At 37.3% G+C, this 22,524-nt stretch overlaps 2 protein-coding genes across 2 annotated transcripts; both read left to right on the forward strand.

Annotated features, from left to right (window-relative positions):
• The first annotated feature begins 6,357 nt into the window (after positions 1–6,357).
• Positions 6,358–8,969, forward strand: HOXA11 (homeobox A11). The gene is made up of 2 exons (XM_045006302.1): positions 6,358–7,082; positions 8,552–8,969. Exons 1-2 carry the CDS (start codon positions 6,398–6,400, stop codon positions 8,782–8,784), a joined length of 918 nt encoding a protein of 305 aa, XP_044862237.1. The 5' UTR covers positions 6,358–6,397; the 3' UTR covers positions 8,785–8,969.
• Positions 8,970–18,010: 9,041 nt separating this feature from the next.
• Positions 18,011–21,329, forward strand: HOXA10 (homeobox A10). The gene is made up of 2 exons (XM_045005973.1): positions 18,011–18,827; positions 19,972–21,329. The coding sequence occupies exons 1-2, from the start codon at positions 18,011–18,013 to the stop codon at positions 20,244–20,246; spliced, it is 1,092 nt and encodes a 363-aa protein (XP_044861908.1). The 3' UTR covers positions 20,247–21,329.
• The last annotated feature ends 1,195 nt before the right edge of the window (positions 21,330–22,524 follow it).

Below are 22,524 nucleotides of genomic sequence, written 5' to 3' on the forward strand. Positions count from 1 at the left end.
TGTGGGGGAAATATTTGTATAAGCACCCTTGTATTTTATTTGCATAGCTAAAATACAGTACACAAAAGGAAGAAGACCTTACAGAAAATATAAAACGTGTGTGGTAAAGCTATTACATTTTACAATCCACAACTTCTTTTAAACTTGTGTTTTACAATTTAAAAATTACATAAATACAGGGTTACCTTTACTATAGTACAGTTCTTAGAGTCCATCAGAATATGTTAATGTTCGAAGTCGTTGGTTTGACAGGCTCAGTATAATGATACTTCCTGTACCCGCCCCCTGAAACAATCCTTGATGAAGAAATGTCTTTAGGTCGGTGTGTTTCACGATTCTTGAGTAGGGCTCTCCTATACAGTTAGCAGGGTGGCATAGTAGAATCTAATTTTTATTTTTTTTTTGGTGAGCGGACAAAATATTTTTTTAAAAACCCTTAATCTATCGCTGTTAAAATTCAACATGCATTAGCGAAAACACTGAGTATTCTACAATCGGATTTAGCTGAGAATCCAAGTGATCTTTTTTTTTTAAAGGATGCACAGCAAATTGCGGATCTCAGCCCCCAAGAACAACCAAAATAAAAAGAGTTTGTCTCGCCATAGCGACATTTTATTGCCTATAACTTCACAATCTTAGCATTAAGAGCATATTATATATACCACAGGAATTGAACTTCGTTGTTGTAACCCTGAATTCCAATGTAACAAAATAACCTTCTGTAGGAGGCAATACAATCAGATTTTTCTCCCAGCATGTATTTCATTGATTAACATACCTAAGGTCAAGTTCAAGGCATCACCTGTAGCAATACTTCTAAATATATGTAGGCAATGGAATGTTCTGGCGGGGTTGTTTCTGTTGTTTAGATAAACAGCATCGCAGTTCCCAGACGGCGCGCCAATTTTGTAAGCAAACGGTTGTGGGTCAAATCTCTGTGGACTTTGCATCAGGAGATCAAGAGTCTGTACATTTTATGTAAGGATTGAGGTATAGTCTTATTGTTTTATAACTAGGTATATTGAAATAAATATTGGAGATAGTGTCTAAACAACTATGATTAATTCCACATAAAATACATCTTCATGAAAGGTGATTGGAACCTGTTTACTACAGGTGACGTTAATTATCCTAGTCATCTGTGGATTTGAATATGGGTGGAACTCAGTTAAAAGTGTCCGGCTTTCTATATCAAAATATAACACGCGAAGAATTTTGCTTTCGCAGACACTTTAGAACAACTGGGTTGGACACTCATCCCCTGCGCCCCACATTTGTCAGAAGTCTCTTGCACCTGTATGTGGATACATGGAAATAAATTAGTTACTGTATGTTTTCATGTATTGGGAAAATATAGCTGCACAATCAAGTAGAGAAAGGAAGATATTTATGGTACCGTTGACAGTCAAACAATTTCAGAAACACCTAGACGTCCAATATAACACCTCCGTATGCCCACCTTATTTTTGACCTGCCTCGATTCTCTTACAGATGGTACACAAAAATACCATGACATTGTAGGCAAATGTATACTCTGGGTCTCGACGCTTTCCAGAAAAACACGTTTTCGGAAACAGAATAATGAGAGAAAGACTCAGCACTTAAAACGGTGCTTGTGGTATGTTATAAATAATATCTAATATTTTGGTTAAAAAGAACAGGAAATAACAGTTGAAAGAGATTATTCTATTTAGCAGAATAAATTCCTTGTTAAAAAGAGAAACACCTCTGTGTTTATATTTCTTACAATTATCGGAATGTTGCCTTACTTTCAGTAACAGCTATTCGATATCGAGCATCATTCTAAGTAAATTTGAAATAATAAATGCTAAAATCGTGTAGCTTTATTCATATCGTCGTAAGTCTTATTTAAGTATTAAAAGAGACCACGATAAAGGAAAATCATTTTTCCAAACATTGTAACTTTAACATACAACATTTTCAATGCTAATAAAATCATGTACAGTCTCCAACTTGGTAAGTAAAAATTGTTTTTAAAAGCTTATTCGTCATAATTAATTTAATACCGTTAAATATACCAAGACTTCAGTTGAACTGTGACTCAGTTTTGTATTTACATTTGCTTTCTCTTTATATATAAATTTGCACCTCCATAATATGACTAGAATTAAGTAGCGCCTGGTTTTGAATAATAAAGAAACTATTCCGTATCATAATTTTGGAAATGCATTGCTCTTTTGATAAATCCCGACTAGCTGTAATAGCTGAGGTATTAGTGTTTGAAATCCATTATCAAAATATTGTTACAATTATTTTTTCTTAAAATGTTAAAGAAATGTGTTTAGGTGAAAAACTATATTTTGGTTATTACCGTATAGCTCAGTACTATAGTGGTCCAAAAGGAAAAGCGAAAAATAGCTGAGTAGAGAACTAGTAAGTCTTAAATAATGTTTAATTCAAACAATCGTCAGGAAATTTAAACAATTACAATTAAGACAATTTTTTTCAAAGTGTTGCGACCTTATAGGGAATTTTAATTAGAAAGAAAGTAGTTATGAGGTTTTCGTTGGCCGAAATATGTTGCGTATTTCCTAATATTGCCCTACTATAATAACTGCATGTATATAGAAAGAAAAGCATACAATAGCCATATGCTGTAATAATTAATTAGTGCATAATTTTGGAGACATCAAAATTCTATCAAAAAGCATGCTTATTGAAAATAGGCTAATTTTCAAAAATCAATAAAGGTGTAATATTTTAGTTAACTCGTTTTACATATAAGTTACACTTAGTATACACTTCTACTGTGAAACACGGGTATTCACCCTAATATTTAATATAAATTATAGTGCGATTTGTTTTTATGAAACCCCCTACAAATATTATACAAAGTGGCAACATTTTACACATTATAGAACTTGACCTTTTAAAGATCCCCTATATTGTCTTTAAAAGTTCCTTCTGCACACCAGATATATACAAACTCTGGACGTGACATCCTAGCTTTGTTTATATCGCTCCAAAGTATGGATTAGTTTTTCTTCGCTTCGTATAGGTAGACATGACCCAATCTGCTTATAAAGTGCATTCACCTATTAGCGATATTTGCGTCCATTGTTAAATGTATCTAGAATGACATGCAGCGCAGTTGCAAAGCACATAACTTGATTATACACATTGCCCTCTCTCAGCCAGACGAAATGGTTGTAAAAGAGGACTGAATGCATTTTGCTTCTCAAAATGAAATGCTTTCTTTTGTTTTTGCTGTTCTCACTGTGGTTAGCAGGGGCAATGCACGGTGTTATTTGCTTTCTAAACGCGGAAGTCCCAATGACTGTATTAAAAGAGCAATTCATAATTAGACAAAATAATAAACAGTATAATTGTGTTTGAAATAGCAACATAAGAGCAGTCTTACTGCAATTACCCAGACATTCCTGGGCTTTACGCGTATATTATGTCTGTTTCACTTAGCAGCAAATAAAGCAGAGAACTAACCCCGCCTTGGGTGTCTGCTTATTCTTACACTAGCTGCACCCTTAAATCTTTTCAATAATCGTTTCTAATTGTTCTACAGATGTAATCATTTGTCAGGATGCATTTTGTTTTCTCTCGTGTTAAAGCATGTTCTAACAGACTAAGTACCCTACTTCTCAGGGAAAATACATAGCAAACCATCAAAACTAAGCATGTATATTCTGCATAGGCTGTGAGTGTCCTTTAATATAATGTTAGCTGGACTTGCATTATTAATTGCGTTCTTGCCTTCATCCCATGATTTCCCTTTGTTTCAAATAGGCATAAATGAAAACAGCAAGTCAGAGTCTTTAACTGCACGACAGAAATTGAATGTAAATAGGAGCAGGAAATAGCCACATACAAACCTTTTTTTCAGAACTGCAGCCCGTTCTATCCCCAAGGTTTGAGATTTATTTAATTATGAGGGGACTGCAGCGATTCCAAGTAGGTGGTGTCTCCCGATTAACCGTTGGTCAGCTCTGTCATGTCTGTTCTGACACAAGCTGAAGTTGACTGCCAAAAGTGCTATAAAACCGCAGGTCAGTCTAGAACTGGTTTCGGTTCTCCTAGACGCGCCGTGTTCAATTATAGCCTTCAAAGCCCTAATACAAGTGCAAGAATTTGTTTGCCATCACACAGAGGCGGGGCGAACCTCTGCAATGGTGGCGCCTTTGTTATCTCAAAATCGCTGAAATCCTTTATACATTCCTTTTGTCTGGAAGGGGAGAATAGATTTTAATATCAAGAATTGAAAGGGAGGGAGGAGGGAGATGAACAGTACTCAGAGAGCAAAAGAGTCTTTTTTTCTTCTTTTTCTTTTTTTTTTTTTGGTAAAAAGGCAAAGGGGAAACTACATAGAGGCAAAAGTGTAGAATTAAGGAAGAAGACTAAGCATGGATGCTGCAGAGTTCTTCTGCGGCTTAAAATCATTTTTACAATCCCCAAACGACAATGGAGTCTTCAGGTAGCACTCTGATGACATGCATATCTCTTACTTCCATCCACTTTCTGGCAAATATGTCAAGCTTGAAGATTAATTAATAATTTCAAGTTCAGCTCCCAAACACTGAGGGAGCATAAAAGTTCTTGCAGCACACCAAAATAAAGAGTTCATTAAAGGGATATGTCCAGAGCATTTGATTTGTGATTCGTAACCCTTGTAAAATAAAAAAGGGATATAAACATTAATGCTAATAAATTAGTTTACTCCACTACAAAGTAATTACTTGATAATGTTGATATTTACAGCTTGAATTCAAATGTAATAGTTAACTATAATTTAGCGAAAATACATAATGGGAATATTTAGTCAGTGCACAACATGATAAGATTTGTTATTAAGTCAGTTATGATAAGCTAAGCAATAAATAAACAAATCGATGTTGACATTTAAATACCGAAGATCTCCAAAATTTACAATAGAACTTTCCCCTGATATATAAATACTTCCACTACATTGTGGACGTAGAAAAATTCAAAAATGTTATCTTCATATTTTTAATTTTCCTTCCATTGCTCGCCCAGGTCCACAGGAACAGAGATGGTGAAATATTTCCAATTTCTTAATTACACCAACTTCACAATTTGTGGCCTTAGTGTAATTCTGTTTTACTGTTTTGATTAAAATGAGCCAGAACCTAAATATTTCTTTTCTGATCTCGATAAGCAGAATAGGAAAAAAAAAATTTTTTTCAACAGCTTAAGGTTGTTCATACCTCAAAAGGTGCTGGCTTATTTCTCTGTTTTCTTTGGCAAAGATCATTCGATGGGATGTGCATTTCTGTTGGCAAAGAAATACTTTTTAGTCTCTGCCCTGTACAATCCGCTTTCCACATCATCCCCTTCATGCAACACTAGTAAAAGCTTCACTACGTTTTTAAAATAGGTCTATCTAGATCTCAACGTCCAGCGATGGTCTGAAGAAAAAATAAAAGTATCTGGGTGCTGCAAGTTTGTTTTTAGGGGTTAATAGGATGAAAAAATATTTTTAACAAGGCTTCTGGCAATTAAACATAGAATATTTGTGAAATCGGAATAGCCCAACATCCATTGGTTTCCCAGGTATTTAGCAGCACTGTTTAGGCAAAGAGATCAGATGCCCTCTTTACGCAGTGGTCTGGAATTTAAAGGACTTCCTAACATTGCAAATAAAGAAAGCAACGCTTTGGAGAAACGGCAAAAGGAAAACCTTCACGATGGGAATAAAATGTTATTAAATATCTCTAGCAAAACTTGGATAAAACCGGACAGGGTATTTGAGGTTAATATGTTAAAAAGGAAAGGAAGACACTAAGCGCTTCGGAAGTGAACATGAATGCGAGCATGTAATCTATTCACCATGAAAATCAGTACAGACTTGACCCTGGCACATTCTTCCAAGCAAAACCCTGCAGGGCGACTATCTTCTGCACAAACAAAAAAATACCGACCGACTGCTCTGGAAGCATTCAATGCTAGAAATCAGATGGCAGGAAAAAAACAATCATTTAATTTCTCTTGATTTTTTTGCAAATACTGTATACAAATAAAAAAGGTCTCACCTAACATGTGGGAATTGCTAATTCTTTCTACTCCACAGCGACCTGGTGCAATTGGTCAAACTGATAAGTAGGAAAAAGTGTCATGCGTCTTTTTGTTCTCTGAGGGTGAACAAGGAAAACATGAGTTATATTTTAGATTACGTGCTTTTGGTGAGAATACCAAAGTGACGATCTGTTGCTTCCCCTGAGATGGCTACAAAGAAAAAAGGGCCCATACTTGCAGCTTGTCAATTTCAACATTTGGTCACATGACCAGCACCTCCCTGCTAAGGATGGGGATAGATTTCCACGTCAGCTTACGTCTCCAAATTTCTTACTTCACGGATCTGCTTCAAAGAGGCAGCTGCATTAGAGAATCATGTTAAGCTCAGCTAATGCGGAGAACCCGAGGTAGCCTAATGATGGATTTTGATGAGCGTGTTCCTTGTTCCTCTAACATGTATTTGCCAAGTTGTACTTACTACGTCTCGGGTCCTGATTTCTCCAGCCTCCCTTCTTTTTTGCCCCAGACCCCGTCTTCTCGCCCTATGACATACTCCTACTCTTCCAACCTACCCCAGGTCCAACCTGTGAGAGAAGTTACCTTCAGGGAGTATGCCATTGACCCCGCCAGTAAATGGCACCCCAGGAACAATCTGCCCCACTGCTACTCAGCAGAGGAGATCATGCACAGAGACTGCCTGCCTGCCACCAACACGGCTAGCATGGGCGAGATGTTCGGCAAAAACACAGCAAACGTCTACCACCCCACCACCGCCGTCTCGTCCAATTTCTATAGCACGGTGGGGAGGAACGGGGTCCTGCCCCAGGCTTTCGACCAGTTTTTCGAGACGGCGTATGGCACCACGGAAAACCTGTCCTCGGCGGACTATTCGGGAGACAAGAATGGCGAGAAAATGTCTGCGACAGCTACTGCAACTTCAAGTTCGGAAGGCGGCTGCAGCAGAGAGGCGGTAGCAGCAGCAGCAGCAGAGGAGAAGGAGAGGCGGAGGAGGACAGAGAGCAGCAGCAGCCCGGAGTCATCTTCCGGCAACAATGAGGAGAAATCCAGCAGCTCCAGTACGTATAAAGGCAGCGCCCAAGCGCTTTATGAAAGGGAGTTTGAAATCTAGCGCACCACCGCTGTTAAATTTTTATATGCTGTTTTATAAGCATATAAGGTTTATGAAGGGCCTTTAGATTTCCCCCAACAAAACTTTGTTATAAACGGCAAGATCACGTGTTTAGTGCTGAAATTGGCCGTGAAATACCCACCGGCCAATGGATGCCTTTAAAAAATTCGTTTTCCTTCCCTTTTTTTACTTTTTGTTTAAATAAAAGGGGCTCTGTGGTCAAACTCTCGAAAATATAATAACGTACGTTTGTGCCTGTAAAGTCACCAAAAAGGGATCCTGACTCCTTTGATATCAAGGTAATTCAGTGATTTTATAAAAGCCATGTGTTGCACCAGAAGTCTAGTTAGGGGCTGAATTCAAAGCCATCACCATTTTAACGATTGCACTAGCATAGTGTTTAGCAGATAAAGTAGCCGCCTGAACTGTAGCAATATATTAAAAAGAAACAAATTAACCTAAAGCTGGCCTTTTTGTCTAAAGGAAGCCATTTTACCTAGGCATTATGGCAATTACGTGTTGCCTTCTGTTCAACAGTCTGTTACTTACAATTGTTTTTCAATCTGTCAAAGTCTGATTTTATATGTGTTTTTTAAAAAGGCAAAGCAAGTAAACAACTTTGAAAAATACCTCTACAGTGGCCTGTACCAGAAAAGGAAGATTTTTTTTAAAAAGGGATAAGACAAATATTTAATTTAAAGAGCTTTTGAACCTTGAAAACCTTCCAAACAGAACTACTCTTCGTACTGAACTTTAAGCCTACTGTGGCAAATTGAGAGACGACATTGCTATTATAGTTATATACCTGCATTTTAAAAAACAGCGGAGTCAATCAGAATGCAACGATTTAGTAGCAGCCTTAGACGCAGTGCCATTTCCACTGATTAAAAAAAAAGAGGGGGGAACACATGAATGGAAATGTAAAGCCAGGATTTGTAGACAGAATAAAAATCAATTGTAATAGTCTGGAGAAAGACTGGGGTTGCAAATGTGTTTACTAACCCTGCTAACATAATGTCAGCTGGAGTGAACCAGGTGATTAAAACAGAAATGTCTATGTGCAGCTGTTTGTGGAGTCTGTCACACCATGGTACCAAGCATCGCATATAGCTTTTGAAAAGTGCAGGCAGAAATAATGTGGCAGGTACTCTAATACTTGTTCTGTATTATGCCTGTCCCCTTTTGCCGAAGTGACACGGTGTTTGCCATCATTGCTTTTTCACATGAAGAAATGTGGGCTCTGCACATTCTGTATCCTTTCCTCATAGAAAGCCCGGTAAGGTAAAGAGCTAGCCTGTAGAATAGGACCTAACCGTTATACCCAGGGAGTAGGCAAAACACTTCACAGATTTGCCCATTGACTGAGCTTTTCCCAGTACCAAGTTTCAAACACTTCTGCCTTTTTTCATTCCACAGGTGGACAACGTACCCGTAAAAAGAGATGCCCATACACCAAATATCAGATTAGAGAATTAGAAAGAGAATTCTTCTTCAGTGTCTATATAAACAAAGAGAAACGCCTCCAGCTTTCCCGAATGCTCAATTTGACCGACCGTCAAGTAAAAATATGGTTTCAAAACAGAAGAATGAAAGAAAAAAAAATTAACAGGGACCGATTACAATATTACTCAGCTAATCCACTACTTTAAAACTCATAGCGTTTTTCAAAATGAGATTAAATTCAGATTTCGCCCTTGACAAGGTCAAGCCACAGGGTTACATTTAAGAAGGAGGTGTGTAACTGACGGGACTATGAGACCTATGATTTTACATACATGTAAATCAACTCTGGACTTTTAATTTTTTAATTTTTGATATTTACATATCAACTGGAATTGATTTGATGCTGACACACATGGCATCTAGCGCCAACAGGCCAGCCATAATCTTTGTTCTGAGTGCAAAATTCATACCTCTTACCTTTACAGACACTTCCGCTCGTTCTGTTCTGGTTTCAGTAATTAAAAGTGGGAAGTGAAACTTTGCCTATTCACTGTTTAACTATTGTTTATCTTGTTCCCTTGTTTTACTGTGGAATGTGTGTGTGGAAATTACATGTCGAGTTTACGTGCTGAGGACCACTGCAAAACAAAGCTTCGCAAAATAATATTTTTTTCCTTCGGAAGAGAATTTCTATGTTAGAGCAGTGCTCCATTACTAATTGATTTAAATAAAAATAAATACATATTCCTTTACAAAGCCAATCAAGAAAGTTATAGTAAAGACGAAGTGATGGATATAATCGTGCTTTATTGGGTGCGGGGGTGTGTGATATGAAAGACTTGATTATTTACTTTAAAAATATGTCAGGCATAAATTTGCCATATATCGTAAAGAAACAATCACTGAAAATAAAATGTTTAGCAGTTGTCATATTAGCTCTCGATTTATTTATAACAACTGTCTATACCTTGCCATCCTTTTAAAAACTAATCATGATGCCCATATTTAAACGTTAAAAAGATGGTTAAATGAATTCCAAAGTTTTAAAAGAAAAAAATAAATAAAAAACTAACCTTCTGGCTTCTGGCTCACAAACTTTCTTCAGGAAATACCTGTGGCGAACGAGAGTTTGGTAAATACCACACAACACTTAACTGTAACTTGGATTTGTAAAATGCACTAACATTTGAATCACCAAACTAATTTAATCTTCTGTTTCTTTAGAAGGTTGCTTGTAAGGAATTTATTCAGAAGCCGAACAATGTAAATATGGTAATTTTGTTTTCATATGTTGTTGTCTACTTTAAATGTCATGAGCTCTACTTCGTCCCTCAGGCGACATATACAAAGAATGGATAGTTGTTCGGAGTTCTTTTAAACATATACATATACATATAAATATATATATAAATATATATATTGTCCTGCAGGAACCAAAGCGAGAAAAATGCAATTTAAAAAATATTTAAAATTCTATATCAGTTTACAAAGGATACGATATTCTATCGTTAAAGTAATTTGCTGTTGAGAGTACGTGAATGTATATTTCATACAGGAACAGTGTTTTACAAGACTTGTAAATAAAAAACATTACCTATTTTGTTTTAATACATTTTTACATAGTTTTTTCCCCCTTTGAGATGATAGGGTGCCTTTTTTTCTCTACATGAGCAACAAATTGGTGATAATTATTTTTGAACAATCAGCTTACCAAATGGATGTAATTTCTTTTTACACAGTTCACAAAATGCAATATCTTTGTATTACATCACTGTTTTCAATATCTATCATCTATATGTATATACAGTTTTCTTTTAATACGCGAAAGTATTTGGTTGCATGTATACAATGGAACAGCGCACAAGGAAATAAAAAAATGGAAACTTTATATTTTTATTTTGGTGTTACATTACTGTGTATTGTTTTATCTAATCTAAATTTTACAATCAAAATCTACTGTGCAAGTTACACACCTATTTTTTCTAATCCTGCACTATCAGCCAAAGGACAATGTTCACACTGGTGAATAAACATGCAGACCAAAGCTCATTTAAATCTAAATTTCAATGGATTAAAAAGAGGAAAAATAATGCTTTTGGTAATTCACTGTAAATATCACGCCTTTGTTCTCAGCTGTAAAATACACACAAGACAATAACTTGTTATGTTCTAGGAATTAAAATATATTGTTTATTTCAGACCACACCTGTCTGGACGAACCATTTTAAAATTATTTTTAGTATCAGTAATATTTGGGAACATTTTATCACCATAACCCTAAAGCGAATATTAAAATGAGCTGACGTGTGTGTAAAGGAGTGAGAACACTGTTTTCTTCTAAAAGCCTTCCATGCGTGAGAGTGGTGGAACTGGGCTGTATGAAATTGTCCTTGATCTGGAAGGGGGGGGGAAACAAAAGTTGGGAAAACAATGTCTAGATGAGACTGTGGTATGGAGAATGGAATTTTAATCTCTAATCCTTGTTCTAATCTTAATCAGGAAAAGAAAGTGCATTCTGTTTTTGAATTGTTTACTGGCTTTGAACTTCTGTATTGCTTTGGACATCACCCATAACCTTGAGGTGAAGGGCTAAATGGCTCTGGACCTCTGGTTGACAACCCCCACCCAGTCAGACAACGTCTCGTCAAAAGAAATGTTTAAAAAAATGAGAAAAAGGGCAGTTTGCTTCTTTGTTTGTTTGTCTAGAATGCCACAATGGTATGCAAGTTTTAAAAGAGATGGACGGATAGATACAGAGAGAGAGAGAGATGAATGGCAGTGAGTGTTTAGCAAGAAGCTTCCTTTCCTAGTTAAAAATTAACTGGTATTCATGGCTACTCCTGGAAGCAGTTGAGCCATGGCGTTTCTCTGGTTGGGATTTGATTTCCTAACCCAGTAAAAACGCATCCTCTGTGTTGCTGTGACAATGTGATTATAAAAAGTGTCCATGACTTGTTCATTTGCATATCTGGAATGCCCTGCTATAAACTAAGCAGAAGGTCTCAGCAATTTCTTAGATATAGAAATTAGATCTGAATAATACTTGTCTGTACCCAGTCTCTAGCATCCTTTTATTAAAATAGTGAATCTGAATTCGTTAGTCAGTCACTGTGCCTCAGGTGCCCGATTGCCACTAGATGGCGTGCTTCAGATCAATGTCAAAGCCGCAGAGGGAGAAGAGAACCCCTGGAAAAAAAATCTTGGCCTTTGTTCACTTTACATTCTAGCAGCAGCACGTTAAATTATTGCACTTTGTATGCTACGGTTGGCAAAAGTAGCTTCAGTGGATTGCTTACTTGACACATGAAGTTAAACATTTCTCAAGGCATTCCTGAAAAATTTAATCCCGACTGACTTTGGTTAGAAAAAAGCATGAAGGTAAGTGCTTAGATCTGCCATACGTACAGAAATTAAAATGGAATGGGCTGTTATCAAACTAGTTCTTGGAAAGTTTGCATGAGCTTTATTTGTTTTGTTTCAGTTAAGCATTTTGGAGGAGAACTATAGGGAGGAAAACTATTCAAAAAAGTTAGTTATGAAACTTAATACATGAAAGAATATTTAATAGACTTTCTAAGTTTTAGTTGACTAATTTTCTTGTACTTAATAAAGTTTTGGCTAACAGTATGGAAAAATCCACGTTATGGGGATTTTTTTTCAGAAGAATACTGTAGATTTCTTCCAATTATACAAATCGTTGCACTGGAAATATGATGAAACTTGACATTTATGTGAAGAACACTAAGAGTCTTCAGTCAAATAGAGCTATGATAACATACACTGAAAATGACAGGTAATTTTGATGTTCTTATTGGACTTGAACCGTAGTTTGCTTATTGGTCAAAATTTTAATGGAATGGCTAGGACAATATTTGTTTTAAAACGTCACTATTCTGAGGCAAACTTTACTCTTTTCTTAGTTGCAGCTGGAAATAGATGTTGGTAAACGTATAGTTAAAGTCGCTTGCACAAGGAATAACATATTTGATTGCGTATTAAGTGAGTGTTTGAATAACTTTAAAATATTCATTATCTATCTATCACAGATAGAACACTGTTGCAGATGGATACAGGTCAAACATACCCATTTTCTAAGGCGTGAGTTGGGATGTAGTCTCTAACGTATCTTCAACGTGTAATTTAGCAGCTACTCTACTTCTGGTTATTTCTCCTGTTTCTACACTTCCACTCTTCTTTATAAAGTCTGCATTTGAAAAATGTGTGGTTCTATGTGAATTCACTAGTTTAGCCGCATATTTTAGTACACAGGGTACTATAGGCTGAGTACTTTGCTTTTAAATATAAGATTCAAATACAGTTAATTTAAACTTTGCTTCTTGATTGTAATACTATGCAATCGTAAAACGAGACTAATGAAACTGGTCTGCAATATTTTGCACGAAAAGATCATTTAAAACATGTTTAGAGAAATGTTGAGTGAATTGTTAAAAACCCACATGCAATCATTATGAAATGTACTTTAGATCATTATCAGAATCTATGTATTAAGCAAATATATTACATTAAAAGTATAAGAATTTTGATATTTTTTACTTCCGCGGATAGGCATCAATGCTTAAAAAGGCACCTCAATATAAAGCGGGACGAATACCGAAAGCCCTTTTAGTAAATTCTATTTTACACCAGTCAGATTAGGTTTAGCATATTTGATAAAATATTTTCCTTGTTGTTCCCTTCCCCCATGCAGTACTCAAATGAATAAATCAAAGAGACCCCAGCGGTAGTTAAAGCGCCCTCTGGTTACAAATTGTTTACTGATGGTCTTGGTCATAGGACAATATTTAAAAAAAACAAGCTTGCTTCTTACAATAACTGTTTATTATTTCACATGGTTTGGGATCGCGTGTTTTGGAGGAAAGAGTCTAAAAAAATCTCAGTGTTTACTTTGCGTTAATTATTCATGGACACAATTCTATTTCGCGTGCTAGTGATACCACTTCCTATAAGGGGAGGTTTTTCATAATGTTTTGTCACACCCTTTTCATCTAATGGTCTAAAATTGCAATTTGAGGCCAATATCTATCTAACAATCTAGCTAGCTCTCAAGCTGCCTCCACCTCGAAAAGGGATACTTATACTTTACATCAAAACTGCATTTAAGGAGAAGGTAGTCGCAAAAAAGACAGTAGCTATATAACTTTAAATGTTTAATATTACTGTCTGTCCTAAATCTATATTAAAAGACAGATCTCTACGTCTGTACCGTATTAAGGGCTACATAGACATTAGAAAGCACTAGAAGGCAGCGGTCTCACGGAGGTTAGTGATTAGGTAAATCCTTAAAAATTGTTCTGGTGTAATTTTTTATACTGTATAGTAATCATAAGGGTCTATACTTCGGAGAGGGCTCATCAGAGTTATATGCAAAATACATTGCTAATCAAAATTAGTAAAACGGCACACAAAATATAAAATATATTCAGAAGATAGAAGGCCTTCAGACGGCTGGAAAACAAATTAAATTGCAACCTCAATTTCAAAAAGGATAACCTGCTAAAACATCCCAAGGTTCATTTTGTCCCTTATAGCATGAAACAATTTCTAGTAAAGATAAAAATTAGTGAGCTAGTCATTTATCACCTTTCTTGGCATAGACACGGTTTCTAAACCTCCTGATTGAAAGCCGCCTTCTTTGGATCAAATCCAGAAAGAAAAGTAAATCTGGCACACATACAACGTCCTGACAACTGACAGTTCTAATATTAAATAAGTATTCACTGACTGCATTAGTTTTTTTAGATTTATACAATGTAACCTACCTCTATATACTCATATAGGCGGCGTACACACGCCCATGACAAACTTAAGGAGGATTTACATTTTAGCATATTGCAATTTGCCCACGTCAGAAACAAAAGCATATTTTAATTAGCATACAAAATAGCACCAGCCAATTAACAGTGTTGTACCTTTTGTTTTGTCTAGGAAATAAGAAAGAGGTAAATCATTATTTTGCTTGATGCATTTTAAAATTTCGAACCAGAGTTTGCATGAGAGTGAGCTGTCCTTTTTAATTTATTTCTTTTAGTTTTTAATTTTTAGTCTAATCAATAAAAGAGTTTAACGACTCTATTAATAAATCCATTACACTTTTTTTTAGATCGGTAAAGTTTTATTTTGATCTAGTTGTCTGTGTATGCCATTAATTTACATTCTCCGCCAAATAACACTTTTACTTGCTTTGATGCTTTTAAAACTGTACTTGCTTATTTGTATTTACCTCCAGATGGTTTTGCTTATATAAGCAGAACTTAGAATAAACTATTTCTCGTCCCTTGGAATAGACAATATTATTCAAAATTTCTTTAAGGTGGGGATAATCTTCAAGAGACACATTGTTAAGTGTTTAAAATGTAGTAGCTACACACGCTGCATGCCAAATTAGTTTAGTTTATCCAAAATTGGCCATTAGCTTTTATAGTTAAGAATCAAGTGAACATTATTAGTTTTACTTCACTGGGTTTGATGATGTTAGTTACTATTTGCCTTGGCCTTGTTAGCGATTAAAGAAAGCACAGATAATACATAGCCGAGTTGAGTTCATGATCTAGACTAAGTGCTTTGACCATCAAAGCAACACTGTTCATTACTATAAACAAAACAATAAAGGGCATAGATTTCTGTTTCCTGTTGCAAGTTATAGGTGAATAACTATCCTTTGGGTTAAAGTAATCAGCATTACTAATGCTAAAAATCAATCCCTCTGTGGCAGATCTTTTGCTACAAAGGATAAAAGAAAGTGTTGTGTTAAAACCTGTTTTCTTTCTTTGATTAGTCTGTGTCTTGTATTTCATCTCCCTGATTTCTTTGCTTTAGCATTGTTTAAAAAGGCAAATCCAATTCTTTTTATAAAATTTGCAATCATTTTCTTTAGGCTGCCAAGGATTTTACATACTTTTTCTATGATCCTTTTTCACTTTACTACAAAACTAATTTTAATGTTAAAAACTAGCTGATTATTTAAAAAAAACAGTTTGGGGAGGATTTCAAGCGTTACTGTTTCTAGATTTGCAATCCATTTCTATATAATTTGTCAAATACAAAATAAACATGCCACAAGAGCAGACTTCTCCGGTGTAAATTGTATACCTGATTTGGGTAGAGAAATGTATTTGGAACTTGGAACTAAGGGTCACATTTCATTTCATTTAGATCTGTATTTATAACGCTAAGCCTATTGATAATAACCTTCCTGTATACTAGCCAATAAACTGGTTCCTTATATGGTATTAATTTTGTTAGCAGTGATATGGCCCTCACAGGAATCTGATAAGGGTTTGTCTATCACACATTAACACATTGTGGGGTAAGTCGAGTTTGGGAAATACACACAATATTACAGCAGGAAAAGAAAAAAATAGAGGGGTTCCGATAGGCTGTTTGATGTCCCCAAATCACTGCATTCGATCATTACATCCTACTTGGCAGTCGTATGTAAGCAATGGTATAACGCTCATTAGATAACATTTGAAAAATAAGCAGCATTTCCATAAAGATTTTATGGGCACTGCAAAGTTGTAACAACCTCTACCAGCTCACAGCGTTTCCAACTGACAGGGAAAGAACCTTGGGAGGGCCCCTTCAGCTTAATTTGCCCATGGAAACTGACATTTGTGTCCCGCTGTTTTCTGTACGTTTCAAAATAACTTGTCTAGGGGAATGTCAAAATGTGGAAAGGAATTTCCTCGTTGTAGGCAAACACTAAAATATTAAACCACGTGAGGCTCGACAGATCAATAGATCGAGGGGAAATGTACAGAGTACAGTTGACACTGTTATTCTTGTAATATTCTCCTAGATGCTTTGAACGCCAAGGGTATGCGCTGCAGGAGTGTATGGCTGAACGCCTGCCTGTTCTGACTGACACAGTCAAGCGTGGTCAGAAAGGAAGCCAAATGACCACTTTAACTGTTTCCTTGGCATTCTTATTGGTTACGGCTGGCTTTATGGCAGAACTGGGTGCCAGAATGAGGCGAGCATTAAGATTTAATGAGCAATATTTATTTTTCAAATGGTTATTTGTACTCATCGGGAAGCCAAAGACAACCGATCCTTTGCTCCTAGGATCTGAGGATCAGCTTTGTGTTTTAAACAGAAGACCCATATGCTAAGCGGGAATGTGTCACCGAATGCTTTAAAAATATTTAAAAATCCCACGCAGCCTTAGACCTTGCACAAAAGACCATCATTTCTCCAGGTCAGTTGTATGATTTTAAAATAGCAGAAAAGAGAGATGATATAAGTGAACCATCATCCAGCTATTTCATTACTAAAAGTCTATCCAACGCTCGGTCTGCGTGCCTGTCTGTCTGCGCTCTGCCTAGGAGCTCCGCTACAATTACACATTGACTGTACAGCATTGTCTAATATCCCAGGATTAGTTGTTTTAGTATTTTACTGAGGAAATGGACGGTACATTTTAACAGATTCACAGTGAATGATTCAAATGAGAAAATTTAAAACATAATTACCGATATATAAACACAGAGGGCGGGTGATATCATGTGGGAATCCATTTTCACTGTTTAGATTTGGATTCTCTCTGTGACTTCTGTCTTTTCATTTGAAATGTTAACCAGATTTAGGGACAAATCCAAGGTGAACCATAGTATTAGAAGAGGCAATCACAATATTCTGCCACAATGGCATTAGTTATTAATTGATTCTTCAGTACTCTAGCCAACAACTATTCATCTCTAGTACATTTCAGACTAGTTTACAGTAATTCACATTTGGTGGTGATGGTAGTCTGGGAATAGCTAATTTCTTAATAATTTAAGGCTACAGGAGCCAGAATCCTTTATAGTGTCAACTGGTGCGTGATAAATAATAACAATTTTTAAAAGTAGGCAATCAAATAAAATGTCACAGTCCCCAGCCGTAAAAAAACAGAGGATTCCTGGCTTTATTAATATCATCACAAACACAGGGGGTGCAACAAGGCGAGCACGCCTTACTTCCGGAAAGCCCAACTGTAGGAAAAGAAGTGATAATAAAAGGTTTATTTATATCCCGCTTCATGTTAGGAAATAATAAACATCAGACTGCTCTGCCACTTTATAGCAGTGAATGTGATAATAGAAGAGTATAGCGTATGATAACCCTAAAATAAGGTAGGAAATTGTTTTATACTTGTCAGTGTGCAACTGTATCTCCGCATACACGTATACCCTATATCTACCTATAGAGATAGATATGGGTAGATGTAGGTGTGCGTCTATATGGAAATAGATATTACACATTAATATACATATATATATTCTAAATACAGAGGTCGACCTGAGACCAGCTCTCTGCATACGAAACCAAACTGGGAGGGGTTGCTGGTAGGGCTTGGGTTTCCATTGGCTGTAAGCATTTGCCGTGGTGCGGGGGTATCTCTAATCATATTCAGCATGTTTTGCACAAGAAATGTCAGCCAGAAAGGGCTATCGGCTCCCTTCGCCAAATTATTCCACAACAATGTCATGCTCAGAGAGCCCGGCTGCAAACTCTTTTTTGGTAGACTCCTTGATCAGCTCAGGCAGAGGGGAAGGAGGAGGAGGCGGAGGAGGAGGAGGCGGCGGCTACTATCCCAACAGTAGTGTCTTTTTGCCACAGGCGGCCGATTTGTCCTATGGGTTGCAAAGCTGCGGACTTTTCCCAGTTTTGAGCAAACGCAATGAAGGTGCTGCTCAAAACATGGTCCCCACGTCTCATGCTTACATGTCAGGGATGGAGGTCTGGCTAGAGCCCCCAAGATCCTGTCGCCTGGAAGAGCCTGAAACCCAGCAGGCTACCTCCTGCTCTTTCGCTCAAAACATTAAAGAGGAGAACTCTTACTGCCTCTATGATTCAGACAAATGTCCGAAAGGTGCAGCTGCCACAGACCTATCTACTTTTCCAAGGCTAAACGCTGAGGTCTGTCCCATGAACAACGCTAGTGGGGTTCCTGTCCCAGGCTACTTCCGCTTGTCTCAAGCTTATGGCACTTCCAAGAGCTACAGTGCTGGGCAAGTTGTTGCTTCCCAGTTCACACCGCAGCCCCAAGTTCGTTTTGATGCGGCTCCATCTTTGCCTTCAGTCCCAACAGAAGCGGGGAGGACAGAGACGGAGGAGGCTTCCCCCAACACCTTGGCTTGCGTCTCCCAGAGGGAGGAAGACGCGCAGGCTTCGTCTTCGACCGCAGAAGAACTCTCCCCAGCTCCGTCAGAAAGCAGCAAACACTCTCCTGAGAAAGAACCCATAGGTAAGCAAATAAAAACCGTGCGAGGATGATAGTTACATCACAAATGGAGAGGAGGATTCGAGCAGCCTGCAGAGCTGGCAAGAAGCGCCGCTCAGACTGACCTTCTGAACTTTTTAATATTTGGGCGTGGGGATGTAGTAAAAAATAATGTCCATCCTATAGTTTAAATGTTAAAGCCTCCGCTCTGGGCAAACCTTAATCTGCATGCGGTTTAAACATATAGAAAAACAGAGATCCATCTTCCCAGTTGATGTGAGGGTGCCTAAGAGATAACATAGATGTTTGTAAAGCATCCAAAATAAGCAATAGGCAGTGCCAATAAATAAACCCATTAAGGGGGTAAGTTATATTTTACGATCCAGAATGCTTTTCAAAATAACTGGCGCGTTGAAATGTTCTTTCTATGAACTGCTATCAAATTAGACTGATGAATGCTCCACGAATATCCTTCAGTGACTTCAACAGATAACAGGGCTGCTATTATTTATTATTGTGATCCCATAGGCAAAAATAAAACCCTAGTGGGCGATATTGTCAGACTTTTAAGTTGCTGATCATTTTACAATTGATTTTTTTAGATCTAATGCAGTTGCTCTATTAAACAAAAAAGGAAAATCAAACCCATCACTCACTCCGCTAACAAATCAATATCTAAATAATAGCAACAAACACCTACAAAGGGACCTTAGTTTGTTTTTAAAACTGGGTAGAAGCTTCCTAGTTAAGCGGGAAATAAGGCGAAATAGCTCATCTTGTCTTCCAGCTGCAAAGCTCGCTTATAAAGTTTAAATCCGCAGTTTTGAAAAACAGAAAGAATAAACTAAACTGCAACACAAAGGTTGGGCGGGGGAGCCATTTAAAAAGCCACTTCCATTAAATTAACTGACCACTGACGTATCTCTATCACTGTAGGAGCCAACAATTCTTTTCATTAGGAAAATGGAAACACAGACATTCAGTTTTAATGATCTCCCGGGGCTTTTGGAGGCTAGATTTTTTAAAGGAAACGCCAGCTACTCTAAACAAGAGGCTGAGGTGCCCGCAAGGACTCCCCAAATTAGAACTGTGACCAGGGGGCGCAATTTGAGGAACCCCTTTGCCTCTGTCATCTGGTAATGTCCCTTTTTTACTTTCTTAAAACTAGGCAATTCAAAAGGAGAAAATGCAGCAAACTGGCTAACCGCAAAAAGTGGCAGAAAGAAACGATGCCCCTATACCAAGCACCAAACTCTCGAGCTGGAAAAGGAGTTTCTATTCAATATGTACCTGACTCGTGAGCGTCGCCTAGAGATCAGCCGCACAGTCCACCTAACAGACAGACAAGTTAAAATCTGGTTTCAGAACCGCAGAATGAAACTGAAGAAAATGAACAGAGAGAATAGAATTCGGGAGCTCACAGCCAACTTTAATTTTTCTTGATAAACCTATAAACACATTTTTTTATGGTTTAAAGAGCCAGTATCATTTTCCTAGGCTTTAGTAATCTGCACCTGTATGGATTAAGGATTTTATACATTCTCAGTATGTCCATAACTTCTTTATAGCTATTTCTGGGGGAGGGAAGGGGGAAGCCATAATGATGCATAAAATTCCGTGTGTGCCGCCTTTGTTCCTTTACAATTGCCTTGATGTTATTTGCTTCTTTAACCTTGAAACACAGACATGATATCAAGAGCTGCAAATATATATTTTTCCTCTTGAAAAAGTAAGCAAACCCGGTTAAAGGCGCGTTGCAATTTTAAACGATAAAAGGTATATGTGGACCGTGTATAGCTTAATAATGAATAATTGAAGTATTGCCATAGTTCTATGGAATGGGAGCTCAGCTTTTTCACCCCCAAATGGCAGGAGTTCCAATAATTAAATGCAGGCATGCTTTAAAAGAAGGGCTTCCAGGGAACTGGTGTTAGGCTCTGTTTTCTTTTCCTTTTCCTTTAACATAACAACCAATATCTGAAGCTTTAAAATTGGCCAGGAAAATGAGACCTCTTCTCTTTAAGGATATAAAAGATCTCGTGTTGCTTATGGACTAAATTATTACACTTACCTCTGAATTTCACCCACTCTGTCTGGTTGTAGATATTGACCATATTGTAGTTTTGCTTAAATATGTGGAATTAGTGGATTTTTGTCTATACATGACGTTACCGCTGGTAACGCATGACAAGCACACAACAATCCCCCCCTGTCTTGAGAAAAAAAAATAGTCCCTTTTGCTAGCTAAGTTCATTGAACATCAGAAGGACTTGCTGAGCCAAAGAGAGAGGGAGAATGTGTCCGTCTATCCTTTATACTGTGAAGTTACATGCATTAAAAAGGTCAAACGTGTAGGTGCAAAGAAAAAAAAGGGGGAAATATAAATACAGATATGTATAAATGTCTATTATTATAAAAATGACGATACTGGTTTAAGCAAATGCATCTATCATTATTATAAATGTTAGTTCTAGCTCTATCTAGTACTTACCTTAAATCGGAATAAATTAATATTGTAATGCTGCTGTGCGTGAAAAGACGATGTTTATGTTCTCATAGAAGAATAAAAGACGTGGAATGAATCCTTTTAATTTTACCTCTTTTTGTGACTGTTTATCCTCAGGTTCTACTTTATGTCTTCAAGAACTTTTACAACAGGAATAGTTGCCTAAACACCCTGCAATTACTTTAGGAATCTATTTAAATATTACCTAGACGGTCGTAATTTGTCTGGGCCATATAGCAATGGTGCAGTAAGGTTTGTCGGCTTTTGTTCAGTTTTATGACTTGCTAGTATATCTGGATTGTTGCTGTCTTGGACGAGTGGTTTCAGTTGAGTGAGGAGCTGCATAGACAGAGGAAGCAAATTACTATTTCTTGAGTGTAGCGTATTGATTTGTATTTGTTTATTTTTTTTGAAAAATAAAACACCTTGAAATATGCTGAAGTCTTTGACTCCAAAGGACGGTGAAAAATCTAGCTTTAGCAGATGGCTCAGAAGAAAATCATAAAGGTGAGCACATGTAAATGAGGGTATTAAGGTCTTGTTCTTCTTATCAAACAGGTCCTAGCCACTTTTACCCATCAGTATCCTCTGCCTTTCTACCTGGCTGCATGTTGTCAGGCTTATTTAATATGCTTTTTCTTTCCTTGCTGCATGTTAAGTAATAAAGAGTTTTGCACTAGGGGGGGACAAAATATAGAACCTGAATAACGGCTTCTTTCTTTCGGGGGGAGGGGCGGCGGAGATAGACTTAACCCGGGCTTATGGCGAGTCTTCAGCTTTTTATGATGTACCATTACCGCGCACGGCTTTTCTTCATTTTTTTCATGTGCATGGAGAATTAGAAGAAAAACTCACAAGAGACTATCCCCTCCCACGCACACATTTTAAAAACTCCTAGCCAGCTTGGAGTCGGTGACCGGTGTAGGCTGTGGGGGAGCGACGGGAGGTGGAATGTTTTGGTCACATTTCTGGTTTTATTTTTATAGCGGGATCCTTGCGTAAGGAACACGGCTATGGGGAGCGTAATAATTAGAGCGCTGAGAACTGTTCTGTGGTTTAGGTAGTTTCATGTTGTTGGGGCTCCACCTTTCTCTCTGCAGCACGAAACTGCCTTAATTACTTCAGTTGAAATCATCACCAGGTATGATAGTGCGAGTTGGCTTACTACGGAAGAAATCTTACAGCTGAAGCTATCTGTAGGCGTCAAGTCCCAAT

This window comes from Mauremys mutica, chromosome 2 (assembly GCF_020497125.1).
Source record: "Mauremys mutica isolate MM-2020 ecotype Southern chromosome 2, ASM2049712v1, whole genome shotgun sequence".
Lineage (NCBI taxonomy): Eukaryota > Metazoa > Chordata > Testudines > Geoemydidae > Mauremys > Mauremys mutica.

Excerpts from the sequence above, each read along its gene's own strand:
- HOXA11 (XM_045006302.1), top strand. The coding sequence starts at position 6,398 with ATGCGGAGAACCCGAGGTAGCCTAATGATGGATTTTGATGAGCGTGTT. Across the intron at positions 7,083-8,551 it reads GGAGAAATCCAGCAGCTCCA|GTGGACAACGTACCCGTAAA; the intron begins GTACGTATAAAG and ends TTCATTCCACAG.
- HOXA10 (XM_045005973.1), top strand. The coding sequence starts at position 18,011 with ATGTCAGCCAGAAAGGGCTATCGGCTCCCTTCGCCAAATTATTCCACA. Across the intron at positions 18,828-19,971 it reads TCCTGAGAAAGAACCCATAG|GCAATTCAAAAGGAGAAAAT; the intron begins GTAAGCAAATAA and ends TCTTAAAACTAG.